The sequence below is a fragment of the Camelina sativa genome, chromosome 5 (genome assembly GCF_030686135.1).
Source record: "Camelina sativa cultivar CO46 ecotype springtype chromosome 5, ASM3068613v1".
NCBI lineage: Eukaryota > Viridiplantae > Streptophyta > Magnoliopsida > Brassicales > Brassicaceae > Camelina > Camelina sativa.
The window spans coordinates 14819078-14844072 of record NC_141884.1 but is presented as its reverse complement, the minus strand read 5'-3'; the positions used below and the strand labels follow the sequence as shown (position 1 = coordinate 14844072).

The 24995-nt window shown below is 34.4% G+C and overlaps 3 protein-coding genes across 4 annotated transcripts; 2 read left to right on the top strand and 1 right to left on the bottom strand.

Moving 5' to 3' along the window:
* Positions 1 to 2214: 2214 nt before the first annotated feature.
* Positions 2215 to 5317, top strand: LOC147943771 (auxin response factor 10). 2 transcript variants are annotated; one of them, XM_087450083.1, is made up of 4 exons: positions 2215 to 3806; positions 3916 to 4781; positions 4871 to 4936; positions 5015 to 5317. In XM_087450083.1, the coding sequence occupies exons 1-4, from the start codon at positions 2697 to 2699 to the stop codon at positions 5094 to 5096; spliced, it is 2124 nt and encodes a 707-aa protein (XP_087306209.1). In that variant the 5' UTR covers positions 2215 to 2696; the 3' UTR covers positions 5097 to 5317. The 2 variants fall into 2 exon arrangements, with proteins under 2 accessions (XP_087306209.1, XP_087306210.1); XM_087450084.1 differs by having other exon boundaries at positions 2302 to 3810; positions 3920 to 4781.
* Positions 5318 to 5682: 365 nt separating this feature from the next.
* On the bottom strand, positions 5683 to 11001 carry LOC147943770 (uncharacterized). Its single transcript, XM_087512360.1, has 4 exons — positions 10555 to 11001; positions 7894 to 10462; positions 7708 to 7842; positions 5683 to 7610 (listed from the first exon to the last, which is right to left on the bottom strand). Exons 1-4 carry the CDS (start codon positions 10999 to 11001, stop codon positions 5683 to 5685), a joined length of 5079 nt encoding a protein of 1692 aa, XP_087368486.1.
* Positions 11002 to 12879: 1878 nt separating this feature from the next.
* Positions 12880 to 13704, top strand: LOC147943769 (defensin-like protein 149). The gene is made up of 2 exons (XM_087452764.1): positions 12880 to 13037; positions 13381 to 13704. Exons 1-2 carry the CDS (start codon positions 12974 to 12976, stop codon positions 13548 to 13550), a joined length of 234 nt encoding a protein of 77 aa, XP_087308890.1. The 5' UTR covers positions 12880 to 12973; the 3' UTR covers positions 13551 to 13704.
* The last annotated feature ends 11291 nt before the right edge of the window (positions 13705 to 24995 follow it).

Genomic DNA, 24995 nt, shown 5'->3' with positions numbered 1-24995 from the left:
AACATTGGAGTAGAATGACCTCAACTTGGTTTAATAGTGAGTTAGTGACCAGAGGGTCACATAATTATATATGATATATCTATATAAAACTCAAATGTCTAGTGTTTTATCTCCAAGACATGTACAAGTCAAACCTTCTGTAATATAATTTTTAAACACAATATCTTCATCTGATTTTGCAAAGTGAAAACTATTTTTGTACGTGTGACTGTTAATTTATTGATGATAAAATTATATTTCTTTCTGCATAGACAACTTACAAAATAAGAAGACTGTTAAGTATAGTATATAGATCAGGAAAGCTAATGTTAATAGAGTTTGGGTAAAGTAGTTTCATATGTTTATGTGTAAGAAAAGTTGAAGATAGGGTTAGCTAGGAGTCATAGGACCAATGGACCATTTCATAAATCATAATGCAAGACAACCACCAACACAATATTTACCATTCTAATTTTGTGTTGCTTCTCTCTATTCATGTCAAATCCATATATTAAATATATCTGCATTTGATATACACATTTACATGAATATATCCGTGTGTGTATTAGAGATAAGATGAAAAAAGTATATGGCTGAAATACACACTTGAAAGACAAAGAAACTGTGTGTCATGTCGATGATTTTATGTTTTGTTCTTTTTTTTTTTTTCACAAGTCATGCATTAATTAATCCCTTTGTTTTCTTCCTCTCTCCTGGTCCATTTATTCTCTATTAACTATTTTTTGTTTGCTCCTATTATTTTTCAACCTTGTTTGCTCATTCTTTGACAATGAACTTACACAAATGTTTATTTACAATTTTATGTTAGAATAGTCATGTGATTTTTCTTTTCAAACAGAAGTCGACAAAAAGAATAGTTACTTGGTTTCGTATATGGTCAATAGAAGTTAATATAGTCCTACTCCTAACTTTACTTAAGTCATCTGTTTAGTGTTTGTATAGTTAAAAGAGTAAATTAGGGATCAGCAGCGAGAAGAGAACTCATGATGAATATTTTCTCTTGTTTAATGTGATTGTATTCAGCTAAAGAATTTCAAATACAATTTGTTGCAGTAGACAAAAATATATTCGTGGCTTTTTTAACTTTCTAAAAAATTAAAGTTAAGATAGGAAAAAGAATACGGATGTTCTAGATTTTAGGAAAATACTTTATAGTGATAATATCAAGTGAAAAATACGACAAAATTGGTTTGAATTGTTTTTTTTTTGAAAAGAAAAGCAAAACCACCAATTTTTTTTTTTAATTACCATAAACGTTTAAAAAAGAAAAAGAAACAAGGACCAAAATACGGATGAGTTGGGTGATGTCCGTGTCAGATTATAATTGGACAATATTGACCCGACAAAACAATCGACGAGTACAATTAACTTCAACGAACTCATCACACACTCCTAACTCCGATCCCCTTTTTAACAGCCGCGTTTTCATCTCTTGGGTCAACCCCCCCCCCCCCCCCCCCCACGTACGTACGTTATTTATTTTATATACACTCTATATTCCTTATTTATGACATCATTACCATAACTATTTCAATATTGAAACTTCATTTTTCTTTTCAATATAAATATCATTTTTAAAGTATTTGTTTTATACTACCATAAAATTTAAAGTTACCTATATATCAGAACACCAAGAGTCAACTATATTTTTAAAAATATGGAAAAAACAAAAAAAAAAAACATTTTATTGTGATGAAAGGGTAACTTAGTGATATGCAACTATTTATTTTCCTTTTTTTATTTTTAAGTTATTATTTGAATGAGTTTAACATATCTTACTTTTTTTTTTACTTTTTACCCCAGTGTAGTACTGTTTATTTTACACCTAGCAGAATTTGTTTTACTATGGGTTTGACCTATCCCTTTTTTTTTTTTACTACTATCGTGTAATGGAACCCATCTTTCACTAACGGGCAAAAACAAAAGGAAAAATAAATAAAAAGTGAAAAGCAGAAAGTAAAATTAGCTGATTACTAAAATGGTATAACAGTAATGAACTTTTAAAAAAAAATTGTTGGTGTGACTCAAAATATCGCGGCTCGTGATACGATAAATTGCTAATTTTAATTATTTAAAAAAAAAAACTCACTTGTTCTTGGACCTGATTACAAATGAAACAAACAAGTTAGTTGCAGGTTTTAATCAAACTAAACACAATTTTTATAGTATATTTTTATTAAATAAACTTTTTATTATATATATAAAGTAGTTTTAAAAGTTTGTGTTTGAGATAATCTCTCTGGTTTGTTTGGTTCTTGTTTCTTCTGTACACATCATTTACTAAAGAGAAGATAGATAATTATTATTATTATAGTAGTCTTGTCCGTACCTGATTATAACTTCTCTCTCTCTCTCTACTTCTTCTTCTACGATCTGATCGGCCATTAAAGCTTCTTTTTTTTTTTTCACCCTTCACTATGATACCTCTTTTGAAGTGAGAAACCAAATAAAAAGACGAAACTTTACTGTTTCCTCTGCCTAATTTAAAACCACAAATCTCTCTCTTTCTCTTTCTCTTTCTCTTTCACTTCGCTTTCTCTATTTCCCCTGAAACGGTTCTTGTCTCTCTCTCTCTCTCTCTGTTTCGTCTTCCTCTGTTTTTTTGAATCCTTTCAAGTTCTTGTCTTATTAATAAAGGATTGATCTTTCTTCTGAGGGGATAACATAACTTCGTCTCCTTCGATTGAATTTTGAAGATGGAGCAAGAGAAAAGCTTGGATCCACAACTATGGCATGCTTGTGCAGGATCAATGGTTCAAATCCCTTCAGTTAACTCAACTGTTTTTTACTTCGCTCAAGGCCACACAGAACACGCTCACGCTCCTCCTGATTTCCACGCGCCGCGCGTACCTCCTCTCATCCTCTGCCGCGTCGTCTCCGTCAAGTTCCTCGCCGACTCTGAGACAGACGAAGTTTTCGCCAAAATCACACTTTTGCCATTACCTGGAAACAACGACTTGGATCTAGACAACAACAACGACGCCGTTTTGGGTCTTACTCCTTCTTCTTCTTCTGACGGTAACGCTAACGTTAACGAGAAACCGGCGTCGTTCGCTAAAACGTTAACGCAGTCCGACGCTAACAACGGCGGCGGTTTCTCCGTTCCTCGTTACTGCGCCGAGACTATTTTCCCTCGGCTTGATTACACGGCGGAGCCGCCTGTTCAAACCGTGATTGCTAAAGATATCCACGGCGAGACTTGGAAATTCCGGCATATCTACAGAGGTACGCCTCGCCGTCATCTCTTAACCACCGGCTGGAGCACGTTCGTTAACCAGAAGAAACTAATCGCCGGCGATTCCATCGTTTTCCTCCGTTCTGAATCCGGCGACCTCTGCGTCGGAATCCGTCGCGCCAAACGAGGCGGACTCGGATCTAACGGTTTAGGATCCGACAGTCCTTACCCCGGATTCTCCGGTTTCCTCCGTGACGACGAGACAACAACAACAACGACGAAGTTAATGATGATGAAACGCAACGGAGGAAACGACGGAAACGCTGCGTCTGCGGCTGCGGCGACTGCGGGGAGGGTAAGAGTGGAAGCAGTGGCGGAAGCGGTGGCGCGTGCAGCGTGTGGACAAGCGTTTGAGGTTGTTTACTACCCACGCGCTAGCACGCCGGAGTTTTGTGTCAAAGCAGCTGATGTGAGATCAGCAATGAGGATAAGATGGTGTAGTGGTATGCGTTTTAAAATGGCGTTTGAAACTGAGGATTCTTCAAGAATCAGTTGGTTCATGGGTACTGTCTCAGCTGTTCAAGTCGCTGATCCCATTCGCTGGCCTAATTCACCTTGGCGTCTCCTCCAGGTTAGTTTAGTTTAAGTCACCTCAAAGTCTCTCTCTTCCTTTTTTTTTTTTTTTTTTTTAACAAGAATCATCGTTTTAAGTGTTTTGTGTGGTGATATTGGTTTTATAGGTAGCGTGGGACGAACCTGATTTGTTACAAAATGTGAAACGGGTTAGCCCGTGGTTAGTCGAATTGGTATCGAACATGCCTGCGATCCATTTATCTCCTTTCTCGCCGAGGAAGAAGATTCGGATTCCGCAGCCGTTCGAGTTCCCATTCGACGGTACCAAATTCCCAATATTCTCCCCGGGTGGCGAATCCATGTGTTATCTGTCAAACGACAACAACAACAACAACAATGCTCCTGCAGGGATACAGGGAGCCAGGCAAGCTCAACAACTCTTCGGATCACCATCTCCGTCTTTGTTGTCTGATCTCAATCTTAGTAGTTACTCCGGTAACAAGTTACAGTCTACAGCGATGTTTTTATCCGGTTTTAACCCGAGGCATCATTACGATAATTTAGTGTCCCGTCAGGGTAGGGGGGATACAGAGAATAGTAATAATATTTCGTGTTCTTTAACTATGGGGAATCCTGCTATGGTTCATCAGGATAAGAAGAAGTCTGGTGGTGGTTCGGTTAAGACTCATCAGTTTTTGTTGTTCGGTCAACCTATTTTAACCGAACAGCAAGTTATGAACCGGAAACGGTCTTTGGAAGAAGAGGCGCAAGTGCGAGAGGAGAAAGGTTCGGTGGCTCGTGGGTTAACATGCAATTATGGTTTCCAGGGACTTGAAACGGGTCATTGTAAAGTTTTCATGGAATCTGAGGATGTTGGACGCACGCTTGATCTCTCGGTTATTGGCTCGTACCAAGAATTGTACCGGAAATTAGCCGACATGTTTCGTATAGAAGAGAGGTCGGATTTGTTGACTCATGTTGTGTACCGGGACGCAAATGGTGTTATAAAACGCATTGGAGATGAACCTTTCAGGTAAAAGTATCTCAAAGAACTCGTTTCAGTTAACGGTTAGTTTTCTATTTTTTCCTCATTGATTGAAATAGCCGGTTTTTGAAATGCAGTGATTTCATGAGAGCTACTAAAAGGCTAACGATCAAGATGGATATTGGTGGCGACAACGTGAGAAAGTAAGTCTTTTTTTTAAGCATATTTGGGTTGTGTTTATGTACCGATTGGAATACTGATTTCGGTTTGGTTTTTCGTAGGACGTGGATAACCGGAATCAGGAATGGTGAAAATGGTATAGACGCTTCAACAAAGACCGGTCCGCTCAGCATCTTCGCTTAAAGCATTGAAGAAGCAGTGGCCTTTGAACCTAAACGAAATTTTATTTTCTGTCTTTTTATTCTCTCTCTTTTTTTCTTTTTTTTCTTTTTTAAATCCGTTTTGTTGGTCTTTTGTGTGTAACAAACTATTTCCAAGTTTAAAGAAATTCCTCTAATTGGTATTTGAATTTATTTGTTTGGGTTGTAAAATTGTATATGATAATCAAAGAACCTGCCATTACCGTATCATTTGTTTGAAGAAAAGACTATTATTATGAGTAAAAATATGTGAAGTATGGTTCACTTCTACGAATGAGATGTTAAGCTTGCTTAATGGAAATTATTTTCTATTGAATTGGGTTTTGTAGCTAACTTTTCCTTTGAAATAATTTTGTCTTGTTAGGTAACTCTTTTTTTTGTGTGCTAGCTACTGTTAGCAAAATTAGTGTTCCAATTGGTTATTTATATATTGTTCTCTCCGTTTCAATATAAGCATCAAATTTGCACACAAATTAAAAGTAATTAAATATTAAAATTTATTCTTTATTAATATATATATATATAATATTTTTCATTGATTTTTTTTTTTTCAGCAAAAGTGAATTTTATTAATGAAAATCGTTATACAACTGGTTTAATAACCAAACAGGAGATGAAAAGCATCCTGAGTAAAAAATAGAAGTAGAATTACAACCAAATTTTGTCAAATGATGAGCAACATTATTACAGTCCCGAGATTCAAAAGCAAATTTGACATTATGAAATTTAGATGACCAAATCTTTATATCATGAACAATGTTTTTGATCGACATATCTTGTTGTTGGTCATTTAGGACCTTTGTTAATATCTCATTATCACCTTCAAAAATGATATTAGTTAGTCCTCTGATCCAGCTTTGTTGTATTGCCGCCAATAAAGCTTTAGCTTCTGCTTGTAGAGGTGACGCAGAAATCCCCAGAAACGAAGCTCCCCATCCTTGTGATATCCCATTTTGGTCTCGGAGAATCCAGCCACACTTTGTTTGATTAGTCCTAGGATCAAAGGCGGCATCATAGTTGCATTTTGTGAAGTGTACCGGTGGCTTTGTCCAAATTTTTTGTGATTGGCGATGTTCGCGTTTTGATGTGTTCCCGTCATTATTGTTGTGGAAATAGTTCCACTCACGAGTATTGGATTTGGCTCGTAATAAAATCGTATTTGGCTTGTCCTGTTTACCTTCAAAAACAAAAGCATTGCGACTCTTCCAAAGATGCCATAACAAATAGAAGGGAAGAAGAGGTTGCATATCTGTCGAGGATGAATGAGAATCAATAGTCTGGAAAATGTTATCAATGAAACCATCTATATTCGTATATGTTGTGTACAAAAGTGAGACAGGGATTTTAGACAGTTGCCAAACAGATTCAGCAAAAGGGCAAAGTAAGAGGACATGTTCTATGGTCTCATCTTCCTGTAAACATCGAGAGCAAATCGGATCGATATTCATTCCGCATGAACCAAGTCTTGTGAGAGTGGGAAGAGATTTCGAGATTGTACGCCAGAGGAAATGTTTTAGTTTTGGTAAAATCTTTAATTTCCAAATCTTTCTTTTTAGATCAGGTGATCCATGAGGGATAGGAGGGAGATTATTTGGTTGTTCAGGGTTATGCATAGCTAACCAGTATCCTGAACGAACTGAGTAGTTACCGTTTGTAGTATAATGCCATATTATCTTGTCCGGGATGTTTGATATAGGAAGGTAAGTATTTAGCAAAACTTCTCTATCATTTTCTGATATATGTTCCATGATCCTATCATTATTCCATTTGCGATGATCTCCTTGTGTGGTAATAAAGTCAGAAAGAAACATGGTGTTACATGATGGGTCTAAACCGGAAATTGGTTTCGGAGGATGGGATTCTGTAACATTATCTTTATTCACACGTATTGTTTTTCCATCTCCCAAAGAATATCTATATCCTGACTTGATCAACTTAAGACCTTCTAGTATCGAGCTCCATCCATACGACTGATTGGATTTTGGAGTTGCATCCAAAATGCAGTCATCTTTATAGTATCTACTTTTTAAAATCCTTGCGAACAAAGTGTTTGGGTGTTGGATAAGCCGCCAAGCTTGTTTAGCAAGTAAGGCATCATTGAACTTAGATAAATCTTTGAAACCTAAACCCCCTTCACCTTTGGAGTATTGCAATCGTTTCCAAGCTATCCATGGTATGCCTCTATCATGATTACTTTTTTCCCACCAGAATCTTTGTAAAATACTTTCAATGTCTGATAACACTTCGGTTGGTAGTTTAAAACAAGACATCGAGTAAACGGGCATTGCCAAAGCTACAGATTTAATGAGGATCTCTTTACCAGCTGGTGATAAATGTCGTCCTCTCCACGAAACTGTTCTGTTTTTGACTCTTTCAATAATGTTTTGGAACATCTCACTTTTCTTTTTACCAAACTGTTCAGGTAAACGGAGATATTTCCCACCTCCTCCATGGTTTGGTATTCCCAATATGTTTTTTAGTCGATTCTGCAATTGACCTGGTACCCTTGATCCAAAAGTTATCAGAGATTTGTTTGTATTAATCTTTTGGCCAGAGTAATACTCATAAACTTGTAATGCTTGCTTTGCAATTACGGTTATTTGCTTGGCAAAAGTATAAAGAATCATCGGCAAACTGTAAGTGAGTAATCGGAGGAGCGACATTCCCTATCCGAACACCCCTAATATCACCATCTGCTACCCTTGTTCTGATTAAGTGACTCATGATATCTGCACAAAGAATGAATAGATAGGGTGACAATGGATCACCCTGTCTTATACCTCGTTCCGGAATAACCATACCGTGAGGGGATCCATTGATTAGAATTGAGTAGCTTACAGACCGAACAGATGCCATGACCCACTGTATCCACTTCTCTGAAAAACCGAATAATTTCATTGTAACCTCCAAGAAGTCCCATTCAACTCGATCATATGCCTTTGTAACATCGGTTTTGATGGCCATGTAGTTTTGAGAAACCCTCTTTCTTGACTTTAGGGAGTGCATAACCTCGTGGGCAATCATAACATTATCAGTTATTAGTCTGCCAGGTATAAAAGCTGCCTGAGTATCAGAGACAATGTTGTCTAGGTGTTTTTTAAGTCGATTCACTAGGCATTTTGAGATGATCTTATATAGAACATTACATAAGGCTATTGGCCTATACTCTGAAAAGTTTTCAGCTGGTGTTGTTTTTGGTATAAGACAGATATTGGTATGGTTTATAGCTGACTTCATGTAAGAGGTGTCAAAAAAATCACGAACTTCGTTGGTTACGTCTCTCCCTATTATATCCCAATACTGTTTATAAAAACGTGCAGTGAGACCATCCGGACCAGGCGCCCTGTCATCTCCAATATATGATACGACATCAAATATCTCTGTGTCTGTGAAGGCCTTCGTTAAATCCTCATTAATGTCAGGGGTTACTGTTGCTGGAAAGTCCCCAAAATCTATTGGAGATACAGGGATTCGGCTAGATGTGTACAAACTTGTAAAGTATTTTTGTGCTTGCTCCCCAATGCTCTTCTCGTCTGTATATATTGTTTGGTCGTCATCTTTTATACTGGAGATAAGATTTTTTGCATATCGGTTCTTTGTTGTGGCGTGGAAAAAACTAGTGTTGCGATCTCCACAATGCATCCATCTGTTCCTGCTTTTTGTTTTCCAGTAGTACTCCTCATCACTGTAAGCTTTACTGAGTTCATCTTGTAATCTCAGGATTTTTCTTCTTAAACGTCGATTTGTGCTTGCCATAGCTTTATTTAATTCTTTCTCAAAGAAAACGATCCTTTTTGCTGAATTAATGTTGGAAGCATGTTTCTTTTTTGCCATGACACTGCGACAGATGTTAATCTGATCACAGATAGAGTAGTATGAGTTTTGTTTACATAAGTTCCATCCTCGATCCACTGTTTGTGCGAAATTTTCAATATCGATAAGTCGTTTATCGAATCGAAACGGCTTTGATGTAGTTTGTTTGGGAGGCTGAATAGTGGTAAGTAATGGTCTGTGATCAGAACCATTGAATTCAAGAAAAGCAGTCTCTGCAGTTGGAAACAGAGATAGCCATTCAGAATTAACCATGACCCTATCCAAACAACATTTAACCGTGTAGTTACATCGTTCTCCCACCCAAGAAAAGCGATCTCCAGTTGACTTCAAGTCTGTTAGATCACATGTAGCAAGTAGATGCTTAAATCTTCGAAAAGTCCAGGCTTCTCTTGGTGGTCCTCCAACCTTCTCATTGTTGTTTAGAATCTCATTAAAATCACCTGCAATCATCCATGGACCATGTCGCGAAGTACCAAGTTGTTCTAAGTAATCCCAAAACAAAAACCGTTTATTTTGGACAGGATTACCATAGACACCAGAGAAGTAGAAAGCTTCATTATTAATAGTAATGTACACATCAATGATGCGTTCATCTTGGTACAAAGGAGATAAAATTACATCATTAGACCAAAGCAAAGCAAGACCTCCACTCCTACCTTGAGGGGGTTCAGTAATAACGTTATAGAATCCTAAATCAGAAGCAAATTTACATACAATATCACACGAGTTTAGAGTTTCACATAAGAAAATAATATTAGGTTTTACAATACGACATAAACGTTTTAATCTTCTTTGAGTGTCAGGTGAACAGATTCCCTGACAGTTCCAGGAGATGACTCTCATGGAGGCATTGGGGGAACCGGCCCCCCCCGCGGCTCCGGTGAAACTGTTACCATTGCAAGAAGCCTCTGATTCAGCCTTGGAACGTTTCTTGATCTGATTCAGGACCATCAGATCATCATGTTCCTCGCAGTGTCGATAGATGGATTCCAGTTCAGTCTTCTTTCGTTTTGTACCATATGAACTTGAGGGACCCTGCAAATCCATGTGGTTAGTACTTACTGTGTTCGGATTGAGACACCCTCTTTTAACCTTCTCCAGAAGGTATCGCAGACGCTCAGCAGTCAACTCTGAGTCTTCAAACACGCTTGGAGTGGAGGAATCATCAGATTCAGTGATGATGAATTCCTTGTCCTTTGGAACCGTCTGAAGACCGGGTATGTGTTGATTTTCAGCATTGTTGTGAAGAGTGTTTGGTGTGTCGTCGAACCTCTCAGGGAACTGATCAGGATGAGGGATGTATTCATCATTATCGCCATTGTCCCCATCATCACCATTATCATCATCGTTTGGTGGTTCATCATATGGCGGATCATCATCCACAGGGTCGTCAAAGGTGAGAGGGCAATCCTTCACATCATGAGTCAAAGCACCACACGTCTGACAGAAGTTTTTGAGGCGCTCATAACGAAAACTCAGGATTGTGTTTTCGCCTCCCGCAAATTGAAAGTTTCTCTGAAACCTTAGTGGAGAATCACAGTTCCAGTTGATACAGATTCTCACAAACTCGGCCATGTTATTGTTTTCATCGAAGTCACATTTTCTACCGGGCCAAGTTTGGTTCCAATGTAGTTGACCATGGCCGTAGACAAGTATTGGACAGGGATACCACGAACCTGAATCCAAAATGGAATGTACTTCATCGCCTCATCAGTGATATTGGGGTACCAACGGTGGACCGTCACCATCCAATCATTAAAAGCCCAAGGACCACGGCGCAGAACGAGATTGAGACTTTCCTCCGACTTGAAAAAGAACAGAACTTTACCATTTCCCAAGACTCTGCCACGGCATGAATCACTGAATCCCCAGATCTTAGGCATTTGATTGACGATGGCGCGCAAATTCTGCTTCTTCGGGTTAAGTACAGAAACAATCAGAGAGAAGCGGTTTGTGTTTGCCGCATGACCACATAACTCTGGTGGAAGTGGAATAGGGGCATCATTGATCCCTAAATCAAGGTTTTGAAGGTTTTTTCGGATGTAATCACTCATATCTCTGTGGTGGATTAAACGGCAAACTCGAGTGAAGATTTGAGAAGGGAGAATCGAATTTATAGGGTTTGGCCATGGCGGTTTTTCCCAGCAGTTACCAAACGGGATAATCGGAAAAAGAAACTGTCAACAGTAAACTGTAACAGAGGGAAACCGCCAACCCAACCACAAAAACCGTAATTGATTGTCGGAAATAAACTCCAAATCGGAGAAGGAGGGGGGCGACAAGAAATGTGGGAATCGCCCAAATAATCGCACCCAGAGAGAATCTTCATTTTTTCTTCGTCGAAGCAATAACTTATTTTATTTATTATTTTTCATTGATAAATACATTAAATACTATGAATAAGACTAAAAAATTAACTAAACATCTCTATATTAAAAATACAAAACCACATTTATTTTGAAATAAAATTTAAACTTTAAAATAACATTTATTATGAAAAGGAGAAAATAATATTATTTTACAATATTGGATTTTTTTCTAATAAATGTTTGGTTGAAAAAAAATGGAGAAAATATTGTTTTACAAATTTTGTGTGCAAAAGAACATTCACCAAGAAATTAGACTAAGATATTTTAACGCGAATTTCTTGCAAAAAGAATAAACAGATTAAACATAATTATTAATTGTACATGGGATCTACATGAATTTCATAATTTGGTCTCCTCCCTCAGTCCTCCATATTTAATTAGTTCAATGAATAGCAGAGGAAGATCTATTAAATATTCGGTTTAAGTCTTTAAGATAGCTTCAATTGTACTTAAAGTTAGTTACTTTGTAAATGGGTTACCCACACATATTTTATTCAACAGTGTCACACACACACGTACGTTTATACTTTATACAACTCTCTCTCTCCCGATAACAAGAAATCTTTAAACATCGACACAAATAGTAAAAAGGCATAAAATTTACAGTATAAAATGTTTCATGGACTAATGTTTTTGTTATTTTTACTCAAAATTTTCTTGGAAACTATTTACAAATTTATATGTACTCTTCTTGTTTTGATCGTTATTAGTATTTGTTAAAGCTTAATTTGACGAGACAACATAATTAGGAAAAATTAAAGAAAGGATTTGGGGATCTGAAATGCGGAAAACATGACAGCAAAAACTTGACTGTCTCGGTGAAGTTGTCGAAAAAGTCAAAGGAAAAGTCATCAGTTCGAAACTGAAGAACACAACATAATTTTTAGCCACTAGGGGTCCCTCACATGACACTGTCCTAGGTCCATCTCACGTGCGGTCCCATTTCTGCCGCCGTTTTGGTGCTTGTGCCATCTTATAAATTAAAAAACAGTCATTTGAGAATAATTCATACAGTATAATACAGAAAATGTCCTGTATTTATACTGTCTATATATCTTTGTGAGTTCTCACGATTTTTCAAAGAACTTGAGAAGAGTCGTTCGGTAATGTTCACAGGCAAGGCAAGCAGTGGAAACATAGCTAGATCACTTACGCGGTTGAAAGCATATAATATGGCATAAAAAATGGACTATATAATTGAAAAAATATAAGTTTGACATTCTTATATAATCATTTTTGGTTTCCCTTGAATGAAAAGTACCTTTTCCACTTTCTGAATATCAAATGCTATTGTTTTTTCTTTTCTTTTTTCCACGGTAAGTAGTTTATATTTTATCATATATATATATATATATATATATTCGTCAAATTGTATATATGTTCGTGTGTGTTTATTGTTTACAATAAAATTGAAAAAAATATTTCTAGTGAACGAGAAAAAACACGAGCGAGTTTAAAGCGTTTACCTATCATATACGAAATATGTGGGTCAAATTAGATCCTTAAATTCAGACATATAGCTTAAAATAGATATATCTGAATAAGAGATACATTATAACACTACCTTTTGTTGAGGTTAAACACAAACAAACAAAAAACCTCACTTTATTCATTTACTTTTAAGTTTAAAACCTATCAGTTCATAATTTTATCATCCATGATGAAGAAACCAATCCAACTCTCATTCACCGTTATGGTTATCTTCACCATTCTTGTGCTAGGTTTGTATTTATATTTATTAGTATATTTTCTATATTACATACTTCCTCTGTTTTATATTAAGTATCATTTAAGTATTTTCTCACACATATTAAGAAAATCATTAAATTTTCTATTTTACTTTTATTAATATATTATACAATTTTTTCATATTAAGTGTCAATTTTTTCAATTTTATTGTATGTTTCAAACTTTATACCGCCTAGTCAGAATATATGCTCAGACTGATCAGTTGATGTTTTAGACATTTTTATTAATATATCTTCATGAAAATTAACGGACAAATTTCATTTCAAATACACAAATTAATACTATTTTTATGTTTTATGCATATTATTGTAACAGGAGTGGTGGCAAATGAGGGGCTAGAAAAGAAAAATCAATGTCATGAAGTTCTAAAGCAATCCAATTGTGTTACCGCAGAGTGTGAGTCTATGTGTGTGAAGAAGAGGTCGAAAGGAGCGGGTTATTGCAGCCCTTCTAAGAAGTGTTTATGTTATTATCAATGCCCTTAATGATTTTCATTTACAATAATAAGAGATTTATAATAAAGTAGTAGAATAATAAGTCGGGGTTATAGCCTAACGACTGTTATAGTTATCTCTATCAAATAATTTTGTATTTTCAAGTATGCTAATTATAACAATAATAATATCTTTATGATAAGAATACTTTTGAGTGAGTATAAATTGTTATTGTATTACATATTCCCAATAGAAAAGAAGATTATACGTATAAAAATTTACTTACATTGTTTTAGTTTTATTCCATATAATATCCAAAAACATTATGTATTTATGTACATATGATTAACAAGAAAAATAACGACAAAAAAGAGCAATGATATTTGAAGAAGTCAATGGTCAAACATATATGGAGAATAGAGATGAAAAAGAAATAAATTAGCGAAGAAGACAACAAATGGCGAAGCTTTTCGAAGCAAACAAAACAAGTTCCCTTATTTTGCTCTCTTGTTTTTATCAGTACCAATCCGATTGCCGTGGGATCTGTTTTGGTTTTTACTTCAACTCGTTGGGATGATCCAAAGTTTGATTTGTATAATTATAATTAGGCTTATCCATTTATTTATTTTAACAGAAAATGACAAAACAAATGAACTTTGTGTTTATATTTGAATTCTAGGTTTGAGACATTCAATCTTGAGTTAATTAAAGAGATTGCCATGAACAGTTAAAAAATTTCTCCAAAATGCCACAATCGCCGTTTCTTTTTTGGGATGCCACATCCCATATCCGAAAAAACCAATTTGTCCCGTAAGTTTACTTTCACACGCCCACACGCGAGTGTGATAGGAAACCCAGTCATCGGACTTATTATTCAAAAATTGTTCTTTACTGTATTTTATTTTTAAAAATATAACCGATGCAACCGATGGACAATACTATGTTCTCCTAAAATTGAAAAAAAATTAAAAAACTCCTCGGGTTCCTCTCCTTCTTCGTTAAGGGTTTGCTGGAAAAATATTGATTCTATCGCCGAAGTACCTGCTGGTCTCCGATTATGGTCTCCGATTTCCCACCCGCTATACTATCGAACTCGCCGAGAACAACGGCAACTGATGATTCCGGGCCTTCTAACCCAGACGGTGGCGTTTCACTGAATGACCACGTCGAACCATTCCGGTTAGTTTCTCTCCCGATTCCTGTGTAACAATTAACTGGGTAACTCCTCGTGTTCATAGATCTAATCCTCTTCTCCAAAATTTCTGAAATGTAGATCCCTTAGTGAAAGTTCAAAGTTCGATGACAACCATATCGCCGGCGGCGTCAACCCTGTCGGAAATTCCCGCTTGTAAGTATTCCCGCTTCATTGTTATTAGTTGTCCATTGTTAACTTCCCTCGCAGACTTGTCTTTTGGTTTCCCGTAGACATATATTCCTTACTTTTCTAGTAGACAATTATTCATTCCCCAACTTGTACATTCTATGTATAAGTTGTCTACCGGTTTATTGTCCATTGATTTAACTTGTCCTTTGAGTTTGTGTTCAAACTTGTCCATTCTGTTCATAGCTGATTTAACTTGTCCTTTAATATTCTGTTCTAACTTGTCCACTCGATCTTTAAGTTGTCTACCGGTTTGTTGTCCATTGATGTGTTGTACAACATGTCCATTGCATATATCAGTTTGTTGTCCATTATTGATTTAACTTGTCCTTTGATGCATTAATGAAAGATCTCACAAACTTCTCCATTATTTATTTAAAAGTTGTCTATTTTGTTGATGAATCGGGTGCATTCACTAATTCACTAATTGTTATCTTTTCATTTAATCACTTTTATTCTCTGATCAGGTCATCAGTTAACACGGGCAACCACTCACCACAGAAAGAAGCCGGTGTTGACACTGATATCCTACCTCCTCGGCTATTCTCCACAGATCGTTATCCTGTCAAAGGTCGTATCAACTCATACTTTAAGCCAGAGTATCTGCTAGATATTGTTGAAATATTAGATGGTTATGATGAGTTCAAGTGGTTAAAAGAATCTTGCTTTGGCCGATTGTTCGAACTCCCAGTTAGGAAGAGCTCCTTGTCTGGGAAACTTGTCCATCAATTCCTATGTCGGTCTCTGGTAACTAAGAGAAAACAAGAGTTGTGGTTTGTATTCGGTGGTCATCCCATCCGGTTTTCCTTGAGAGAGTTTGGTATCGTCACCGGACTCAATTGCGGTCAATTCCCTTCTCAAGAAACTCTTGACAAGTTGCAGAATCCTGCCGAAGGGGAAGAACATTATTATCATAGTCTCATAGGACCGAAAAAGTCATATAGTATACAATCTATTGTTAACGTGTTGAAGCTTGACAAGAGGTTACCTAAAGCTAAAAGAATGGATGGAGATAGAAGGCTATGATTGGCTCTTATTGTCATAGTGGAAGGTATATTAGTATGCGAGTCTTCTAATGTCAGAGCCTCGATGAGAGTTGCAGAGATGGTAAAAGATCTCGATAGCTTTGTTAAATATCCATGGGGGCGGCTGTCATTTCTGAAGACGTTGGAGATGGTCAAAGTCGGTGACAAAGTTGAAAGTGTATCGAAGCTCGTTGATAAATTAAACCAGTCCCATACAGCAACTCACGGATTCACACTTGCTTTCCAGCTTCTGATTCTGCATGCCATTCCCCTATTGGAGCAATACCTACCTGACTTAAGTGGTGAGCAAACATTTACTGATCGGTCTGTACTACATTTGACTAAGCTTAAAACCTTTCACAATGCGAACATCCTCCGAACGGAGCAACACGAGGATGTAAGTTCTTCGTGCTTATTACCATTGTCTTTCTTTAATGGTTGTAAAAAAATACTATTGGTTATCTAACCCTTTACTCAATCTTTCTCCTAGCTTGATGTTGAGAACATTTTAAATGGTGATGATGAAGCGGACATCCAAGACTACTCCTGGGGTGAGGATGAGATGCATGACGTCGGAGTCGAGTACATGTGTAAGAAGCTTAAAGATGGTCATATATTTAGAAAGGAAGACTGGCATGGTGGTGTCGCACATCTACCACTTTTAACGGCGATGGACCCTCTTGAGAATAGAAAGAAAACAGTCGTTAAAGAAGAAAAACGTGTACCAAAACCCAAACCGATGGTGAAAGTAAAAGCTCAATCTCTTCAAAAGCCAAAACCAACCGTACTAGGTGGAGAGGGGAACGAGTCTCATGTGGATCGTGTCACTGCCGCATCTCTACTTGAGGAAGTAGATCGCAGAATTAACGAACATACGTCCAAGATACAGTTAATGTTGTCCGTTGAGAGGGCTGTATGAGAGACGAAATTGTTGATGATGTCCTCAAAACTCTTCGGGAAAAAGGAGTGTATGATAGAAGTATCAAGCATTCAGATTTGATGGAGCAGATCAACAAGTCGTCTTGGTCTGTCGGTGCGAGCGGTTCTACACAGGTAAATGCATCCATTTCTTTACAACATTTACATTAATGTTTCATACTTTACTAAAACAACACTTTATTTCATCAGCCAACTGGAGGAGGGCCTAATAAAGATTGGTCTGGCTTTATGCCTGGTATTCCAGAGATTCTCAAGAAAATTAACATCAATGAAGACGATCAGGTTATCGCCTACTACTTATTTCCCTATGACTAATGAACCCCCTACAGTCAGATTTACCTAATATTGCTATTCAATTTATCAGCCTAGGAGTGATGATATCTTGACAACTATGAAGACATCCGGGGAAGAGGAAGATGAAAGTGGTAGTGAATCAAAAGGGGATGAGGAGGATAGTGGGAGTGAATCTGATGGAGAAGTTGGTCTTCGGAATGATGTGGTTGTTGTTGGTAGTGAATCCAAAGATTGTTCTGATCAGGATGGCGATGATGGCAACAATGTTAGGGATGACGATGGGGAGGATGAGGGGAAGGAAGAATTAGATGACGATAATGACGAGAGAGAGGAAGATGATGGAAAGGACGAGGAAGAAGTAGATGATCAAGAGGAGGAAGAAGTAGATGATCAAGAGGAGGAAGAAGTAGATGATCAGGAGGAGGAAAGATTAGATGATCATCGGGAGTAAGAAGAAGATGGTTTTGATAATCAATCTGTCCATTATGATGGAGGATTACAAATTGTTGAATATGTGGACCGTGGTATAGTGGATGGGGAAAAATTGCTTCAGGCTGAGGTAAATTTTGCTAATGTCCGTGTTAAGTTAATTTGTCAATGCAATGTTATTAATTTCAAATATTTTCTTCAGGTAAGTAGTACATTCCATACGAATAAACGCAGTCGTCAGACCGCAGATGATGATCAAACTCCTTTTCCCCCAATCCCTACAAAGAGGCTGAGGACTAAGCCTAGAAGGTTTGGCCAGTGTTCATCTTCTGCAAAAAAAAGAAAGGTACTCGAAACAGAAAACAGACGCAATAAAAGCTTCAAACTTTGGCCTCAAATCAAAATTTACTACACAACCACCACCATTAATGGTGGACGGACATTACCTGCTTCGCTGTCTCCCCGTTTCGTGTTTTTAATTTGTCCACCAACCAGAACTCATTAGCTTTCTCTAGTACAACCGTAAACCCAAAACAAAACTCAGATTTAAAACATAAAAATAATTTGTCTCTCATATTCCAACACACACCCTTTTGTCCACAATTAATGACTGTCACGTCACATGTCCGCCAAAAACGTAGAACCAAACAGAAAAAATTTCCGCCACCTTTTCTTTCGTTACAGACGCGGAGGACAATATCGTCAATCAACACCATGCCATATTGACAGATTTTGGCATTTTCTTATATGTTTCGTAAATGTGGCATTGAAGAAAATTTTTAAATAAAATGTGGCAAATCTGGCAAATTTCCCTTCAATCTTTACATATCTGAAACCAGTATATTTTAGGAACACAAGCGGTTTATATATGATCTTAAATTGGTATCTTAATATTGACAAACAAAAAAAGGAAGAAACAATATTTGAATGAAAAAAAAGAACAGATGGATGTTAAGAACATGGACGGGTGTACATAACTTCTCTCTTGTGAAGAAAAGACAAAAATACCTAAACAAAGCTCTAACTCACAATTGTAGGAATAGTGAAGAGGACATTTGCAGATAAATCATGCGGTATTACATGGAAAATTATTAAGTACTGTATCTAATTAACATTTTCATGGTTTTTTCGTAATTAACATTTTCATGGTTGATTTTTTATTTATGGTTGATTAAATCTATGGTTTAATACTGTAAACATTACACGTACGACGTTTCATTATTTTGGATATAGAGGTGTCAGGTGTATCATGTAGTTTTGACGTATAACGTGATCATTTCGTGATTGATGAGCTTGAAAATGTTGATGAATAATGGAAATTAAAAGATAGTATAAATTTATATAAGAAGGTTGTAGTTTGCTGATCTAAAGAACGTAAAGAATATATAATAAAATCTTATAGCTCCTTGATCATGAAGACTTTTGCAAATCTCTTTTTCTTAAATTGTAAGTTTTTGAAAAGTTTATAGTTTATCATTTTTTGTGGCGGTTCTTAGGTCTAAAGGAGGAAGACATGATACATTATCATCCATTACATTGCTCGATAGGTACGGTTAGTTAGGCAGATCTGGTTTTTCTTTTCTTTCACAATAAACAAATGTGAGAAGTTTGTTTAAAAACTAGTTACATGTTTCACGTACACATTAAAATCATGATTAATGATTCATTAATTGGTTAAGGTCCCGATAGATCAGATGGTCCAAAATAGTGAAATTAGACATTGAAAACTAAAACAGTTGAATGAGTCAAAAATTGTAGAGACATAGGTTAGCGAACCTAGCAAAACGCTGTTAATGACAATGTTAATTGTTTTTTTTTTTTTAGTTTAACCAAAGTGTAGACAGAAAGAAAGCACTCGCACAAGATCCAAGACCGAATTAAATATAGTATGATGTACCAAAACGAAAAGAAAAAAAACATTATGAGTCTTTGTCAATAACCTCAAATTCACCAACCATATAAATTAAATTAACCTAGATGATTCGGTTGGTGTCACGATCCGTTTTTGTGACATCTTCTATTTTTCATGTTTTTATTACACGTTAATTATGTGGATAAAAAATCAGAAATTTATTAATTTATTTATCTCCTACATTATAACAATTCACAAATACTTATCTAATTTTTAACTAACTAAATGAAACGTAAAAAACTAAATACTAAAAAATATAAGAGTGATGTTAATATAACTAACGAAATTAGTTTAGTTCATAAGAATATGAGAGTAAAAATTTTGTTTAAAAAAAAAAAAAAAAGGAAGAGAGAGCGAAAGAGACAGAGATCTTCGATAACGTTGCACAGACGTCGCGTTCGTGCGGTAGGACCCAACAAGACACGTGTGTTGTTTTGTTCGGAGCGGTCTTGTTGTTAAGTTGACGTGGCTGTTACGTGTGTTTAAGCGTGAATGTCTCCCTCCCCCAAGTTATTATGCCACGTGTATGGTTTATTTCTATCGTCACTCCCGTGTGAATCGATCGGTCTAGATTCATTCCTTTTTCTTTTTCTTTTCCTAATCCACTTTTGATCAAAAATAGTTTTGGTCAACGATATTTTCCAAAGATTTTAATTTCTCGGTTTTTAAGATTCCCTGCAAAATCTATAATATCGTATCGCGTGATTATGTGTGTTTTTTATTTATCTTGTAATTACCTCTTATTTATTTATTAAAAACGTCATAATCCCTTTAGTAAACATTTGTTCAACTGACAGAGAAATAAATTTGTATAATCAGAAAGATAGTATTATTTGCGATGTATGACGGGTTGGTATGATCTGACCAGTTCTGCTAGTACTTTATGTAGGATTCAATGATGTTTTTTTTCTTAGAAACCAACAACTAACCAAAAAAAAAACGTACATGAATTAAAAAAAAAAAATCAAGGATTCGTGACAGCAACATTATTTTGTGGAAAACAAATTTGTTATTTATGTAAATCCGAAACAAAGAAAAAAAAAACCTGAGTTGAAACGAATTATTATGAGTGGGAATAAAAGAAATGATAGCATAGCATGCTAAATGATGTGAAAACAACAACTAACAATGTCATTAAAATCAACTATCCAACAACTAACAATGTATTTAATTATTTATTACGATTGATAAAAAAAAATTAAAAAAATATATATATATCAAAGCAAAAAAAAATGAAGAATCAGAGGTAATGTTAAAACATTTGACAAATGTAAAACTGAAGATAACAACATGTTTAGAAGAGTCATTGTTTCCAATGAGAAGTTAATCGGTTTGAATCATAATCCAGTGGAGATGCATTTATTAAAAGGATTAATAATGTGAAGAGTAACGTCGTAAAAGTTTTGTCTACAATAAATATGAATACAAATTTATATTTTTCTCTTTTTTTATTTATAAAACTAAAACTAATTAAAATTTAAATTAAACCACCATAGTTTAACTATTTTGCATTGACATATATTATTATTCCGTTATTTTTTATGGCAGTACAAACATGAAAGTCAGTTTCAAGGTTTTAAAGTGTTAGTAAAATCATTTTAAAGGTTCGAAGTGTAAGTAAAATCATTTTTAAAGGTTTATAGTGTTAATGAAATTCTGTCGAGGGTTAAAGTACTACTCAGTGATATTTTAAAGGTTTAAAATGTGATTTTCCTATAGAAAAAATATTGAAAGATCTTTAATTTAAATATTTCAGAATAGTTGATTAGGTATATCCGTATATGCTATTATTATGTTCGTATGTAATTAATTTTGTTACTATATGATGTCAAAAGATCTTTAACGAAAGATCTTTAACATTTTTGATTTAGTTTATTGTGTTGCTACTTTTAAGGAACTTGTATATTGGATTAATAATCTAGAGAGTCATTAGCCTATGGTGAAATCTTAACAAATATGTTCATATGCTTGATAATTAATGCCGATTTTTTTGGCTTATAAATAGATTTATTAGAACCAGAATATTACCATATCTTCAGTATATCTTCAATATTGTTTCTTATTTCGGCTAACATAAAAAATAAAAAACAACTGCGATATTTTTGGCAACAATATACTTTTGTAATGTAAATATTCCGAGTTTTAATCATTTATGTTTTCGATTAATGGGATCAGACTCACTAATTTTGGGTTGTAACATATAAAATTAAACCGACCCGTTTTTGATAATTAACCTTAATGATTTTAGATTAATAGTTTTTAAGGTGTTTAAGACCATGGTTTTTTGGAAAATTGTTTCAAATAAGATTATTGCACAAAAATGTACTTAAAAATGTTAAGATAGATTTTTAAAATATACTAGATTTTAACCTGCGGTATATCACATGTATATAGTTTTATTATTATTTATATTTTATTTTATTTGTTTGTTAAATATTGTATGTTTTATAAATACAGAAATAACCTAATTTTTCGGCCGCTTGTGCGACCAAATGTTTATATTAAATTTTTAACCTGTAATATACTAAATGACCATTTGTTTATTATATTTAGTTTGTTTTGTTTAGTGTTTGAGATTCTATTTTGATTTTTAATTATTATAACAAAAAAATAAGGGATCTAAATACATAATAAGTCATTTATATGATGTGATTAAGTCACATTTTTCCTAATGAATTAATTATTTTACACAATCTTAGGTAAAACAAATTGATTTTATATGTCAGATATTATAATATTTATAGTGTTGGTAAATAATAAAATGAGGATTTAAACCATGTTAGCACATATTTAATAATATTTTATTAATTCCAACATGTCCTTTTTATAACCACATTATATAGTATTTTTTTTTTTAATTTTTCATATAATTATATTTTATTAAATTTATATATATATATATATATTAATTATAATATTTAAATAATTAGGAATAGAAGTTCTTCTTACGTAAGAATCAAAACTCACAAGTTTGGAAAATAAAATGGAATATATATCATAGTTTATGTCTCTATATAATATTGGTTGCTGTTTTTTATTTTTGGTTGTAATGGAATGTAAAATATTTAGGAAATAAAATATGAAATTATGTTATTTTTGGAAAGTTTTTAGGGATTAAATTTGTAAATAAGTTTTAAATACATATAACTTCAAGGGTAAAAACACCAAATGTACTTCAAAAATGTTAATATAGATTTAGAAAACAAAATATGTCGTGATACTATTTTTGGAAATTTTTGAGAGGTTAATGTTGTAAATAAAAATTTAAATAATTAAAACTAAAATGGCATAATACAAAATGTACTTCAAAAATGTTAATATAGATATCCATTTATAAAAATGAAAATCACATCATCTGCTAAAAAAAAATCTAATATTTTATTAAATTTATGTACTAAATAGTAATTCAAATAATTAAATATAAGATTAAATAAAAGTGAAAGGAGAATTATATTTTAATCTAACATATTGCTTTAAATTAGGAGGATAGATTTTAGAAAATTTGAAATTAATATTATCAAATAAAGAAATGATTGTGTTTGGTTGTAAGGATTGTAAAGAATTTAGTTAGAAATTGTTTGGATACAAAGATAAAAAAATGGCACAAAAATATACTCCAAAAATGTTAATATAGATGATGATTACTTAAAAACAAATTTTTTTCTTCTGGGTTTTTTATTTTTGAGAACAATGCAAATTTTGTTTTTTCCTTCATTTTTATGAATTTTGGATTGTTTACCGCAAACAAAAAACATGGGAAAATTGGAAATAAAGGATTACTAAAAAAAAAATTTGTCCATATACACCATTTTTTAAAAATGGTCATTTTTACCTAAAATACCCATACAAATTAATAAACCTAAATTTACCAAGTTATAAGAAGTGAAATATAGGAAAATAAGTAGATATACCATAGTAGAGGTCATATAATTTTTTACAAAAAAAAAAATGTATAAGTTATTATTTTTATGGATAAAATTTGATATAAAACATTTAGAAAACGTTTTCTGTTGTTCTGAAAAAAACGGATGATGTTCTAATATTTTGTACATGTTATACTAATTTCAGGAATAGTTTATGTTCTAAATTAGTTTAGTAGCCCGTAATTCTAAATTCTACAAAATTTAGAGTTTGTATTCTACGGTTTACTCTATGTTCTAATTTTTTTAGTACAATCCTTCAACGATCTACTCTATGCTCTGAAAACGTTAGAATATGTTTTATTCCTTTTACTCTATCTCTGAAAAAATTAGTAGATATCTACTACGGAAAAGAAGAATGTATACACTGAAACTTTTAGAGACAACTAAATATAGGAAATGAATCTTTAAAATAGGAAACTAAATAATTATCTAATATTTAGCTAAGATCATAATTGTTTGTTAGGATTATGTTCTACGTAATTTAGAAAACGTTGTCTAACTGTTTTAGAAAATTTTGAAAGTGTTACAACAAACCTTTATCGATTAATGCACTAGTTTATGGTCTCTAAAACCGGTTTCTCTTATTTCTTGGCAATGCACATCTATGTTAAAAGTGGTGTGTGGTATTCATAATTCTCCGACTTTTTCATGTATCATGTTATATTGTTATGACAGAATTTATCAAACGACGATTCCACCAGGCCACACTAAACAAAACATTCAAAGACATATTTTTTTTAAAAACTTTGGCTTTGTATAGATAGTCTCTGATCCATAAAACATGAACTATCCAAAACCTTAAGAAGAAGTCGAAATAGACTTACCACTTATCATAAACGTACGGTATACACATTGTTAGTCATAATATATACACTATTAAATTTCGAACATCATTCACAAAGCCTCAGCTGAACAAACCATTAAAAAAGTACTTTCTATTTAATATGTTACCCAATCTATAAAACAATGATCCGATCCATAAAACAATGTATCGACACTGTCATTAACAGTCTCCACGATACGATCTCCTTCCTATCTCCACTAATCATGTTCTTGGTCACCCAAATCTTGACCTTCTTTGTTGTCTTGCATTCTTCCAACACAGAAATCCAATCTCCCCTAAAAACCTCGAGGATTTGAGTATCCCCGAAATTGTTTCTTACACAGCAAGAAACAAAAGGGCTTGAATCTCTCGCTTGAAAAATCAAAGCTTTGGATAAAACAATCACCACTCTCAAGCCTCTTAGCAATCCAATACAAAGTTCCATTCAAAGATAAAACAGTCCGTGGAGATCTTAAGTGCCAGTCAAGTAAACCAAACTCACAATCTTTCCACGCATTGGTTGCAAACTCGTAGATTGAAACTCTCGGGTTAATTTTGGTGTTACTGTCGTCCATCGCTTGACAGTAACTATAACTTAACCCTAATATCTTGTATTCCTTATCAGGTCTACCATTATCATATCCTAGTCCATACAAACTAAATGTATTCCTCTTCGGCTCGATCCATTTAGTTTGTTGTCTTAACCATGGATTCCAGATCGCAACCACGTGAGGCAAAGCATGACATAACAAAAACCCGTCGCAATAAAA

Bases quoted from the DNA above. Each gene is read 5' to 3' on its own strand.
- LOC147943771 (XM_087450083.1), top strand. From the start codon at position 2,697: ATGGAGCAAGAGAAAAGCTTGGATCCACAACTATGGCATGCTTGTGCA. The intron at 3,807-3,915 runs GTTAGTTTAGTT...TTGGTTTTATAG, and splicing joins CACCTTGGCGTCTCCTCCAG to GTAGCGTGGGACGAACCTGA. The intron at 4,937-5,014 runs GTAAGTCTTTTT...GGTTTTTCGTAG, and splicing joins GGTGGCGACAACGTGAGAAA to GACGTGGATAACCGGAATCA.
- LOC147943770 (XM_087512360.1), bottom strand. From the start codon at position 11,001: ATGAGTGATTACATCCGAAAAAACCTTCAAAACCTTGATTTAGGGATC. The intron at 10,463-10,554 runs GTAGAAAATGTG...CTAAGGTTTCAG, and splicing joins TTGGAACCAAACTTGGCCCG to AGAAACTTTCAATTTGCGGG. The intron at 7,611-7,707 runs GTAATTGCAAAG...CAAGGGTACCAG, and splicing joins CTTTTGCCAAGCAAATAACC to GTCAATTGCAGAATCGACTA.
- LOC147943769 (XM_087452764.1), top strand. From the start codon at position 12,974: ATGATGAAGAAACCAATCCAACTCTCATTCACCGTTATGGTTATCTTC. The intron at 13,038-13,380 runs GTTTGTATTTAT...TTATTGTAACAG, and splicing joins CTTCACCATTCTTGTGCTAG to GAGTGGTGGCAAATGAGGGG.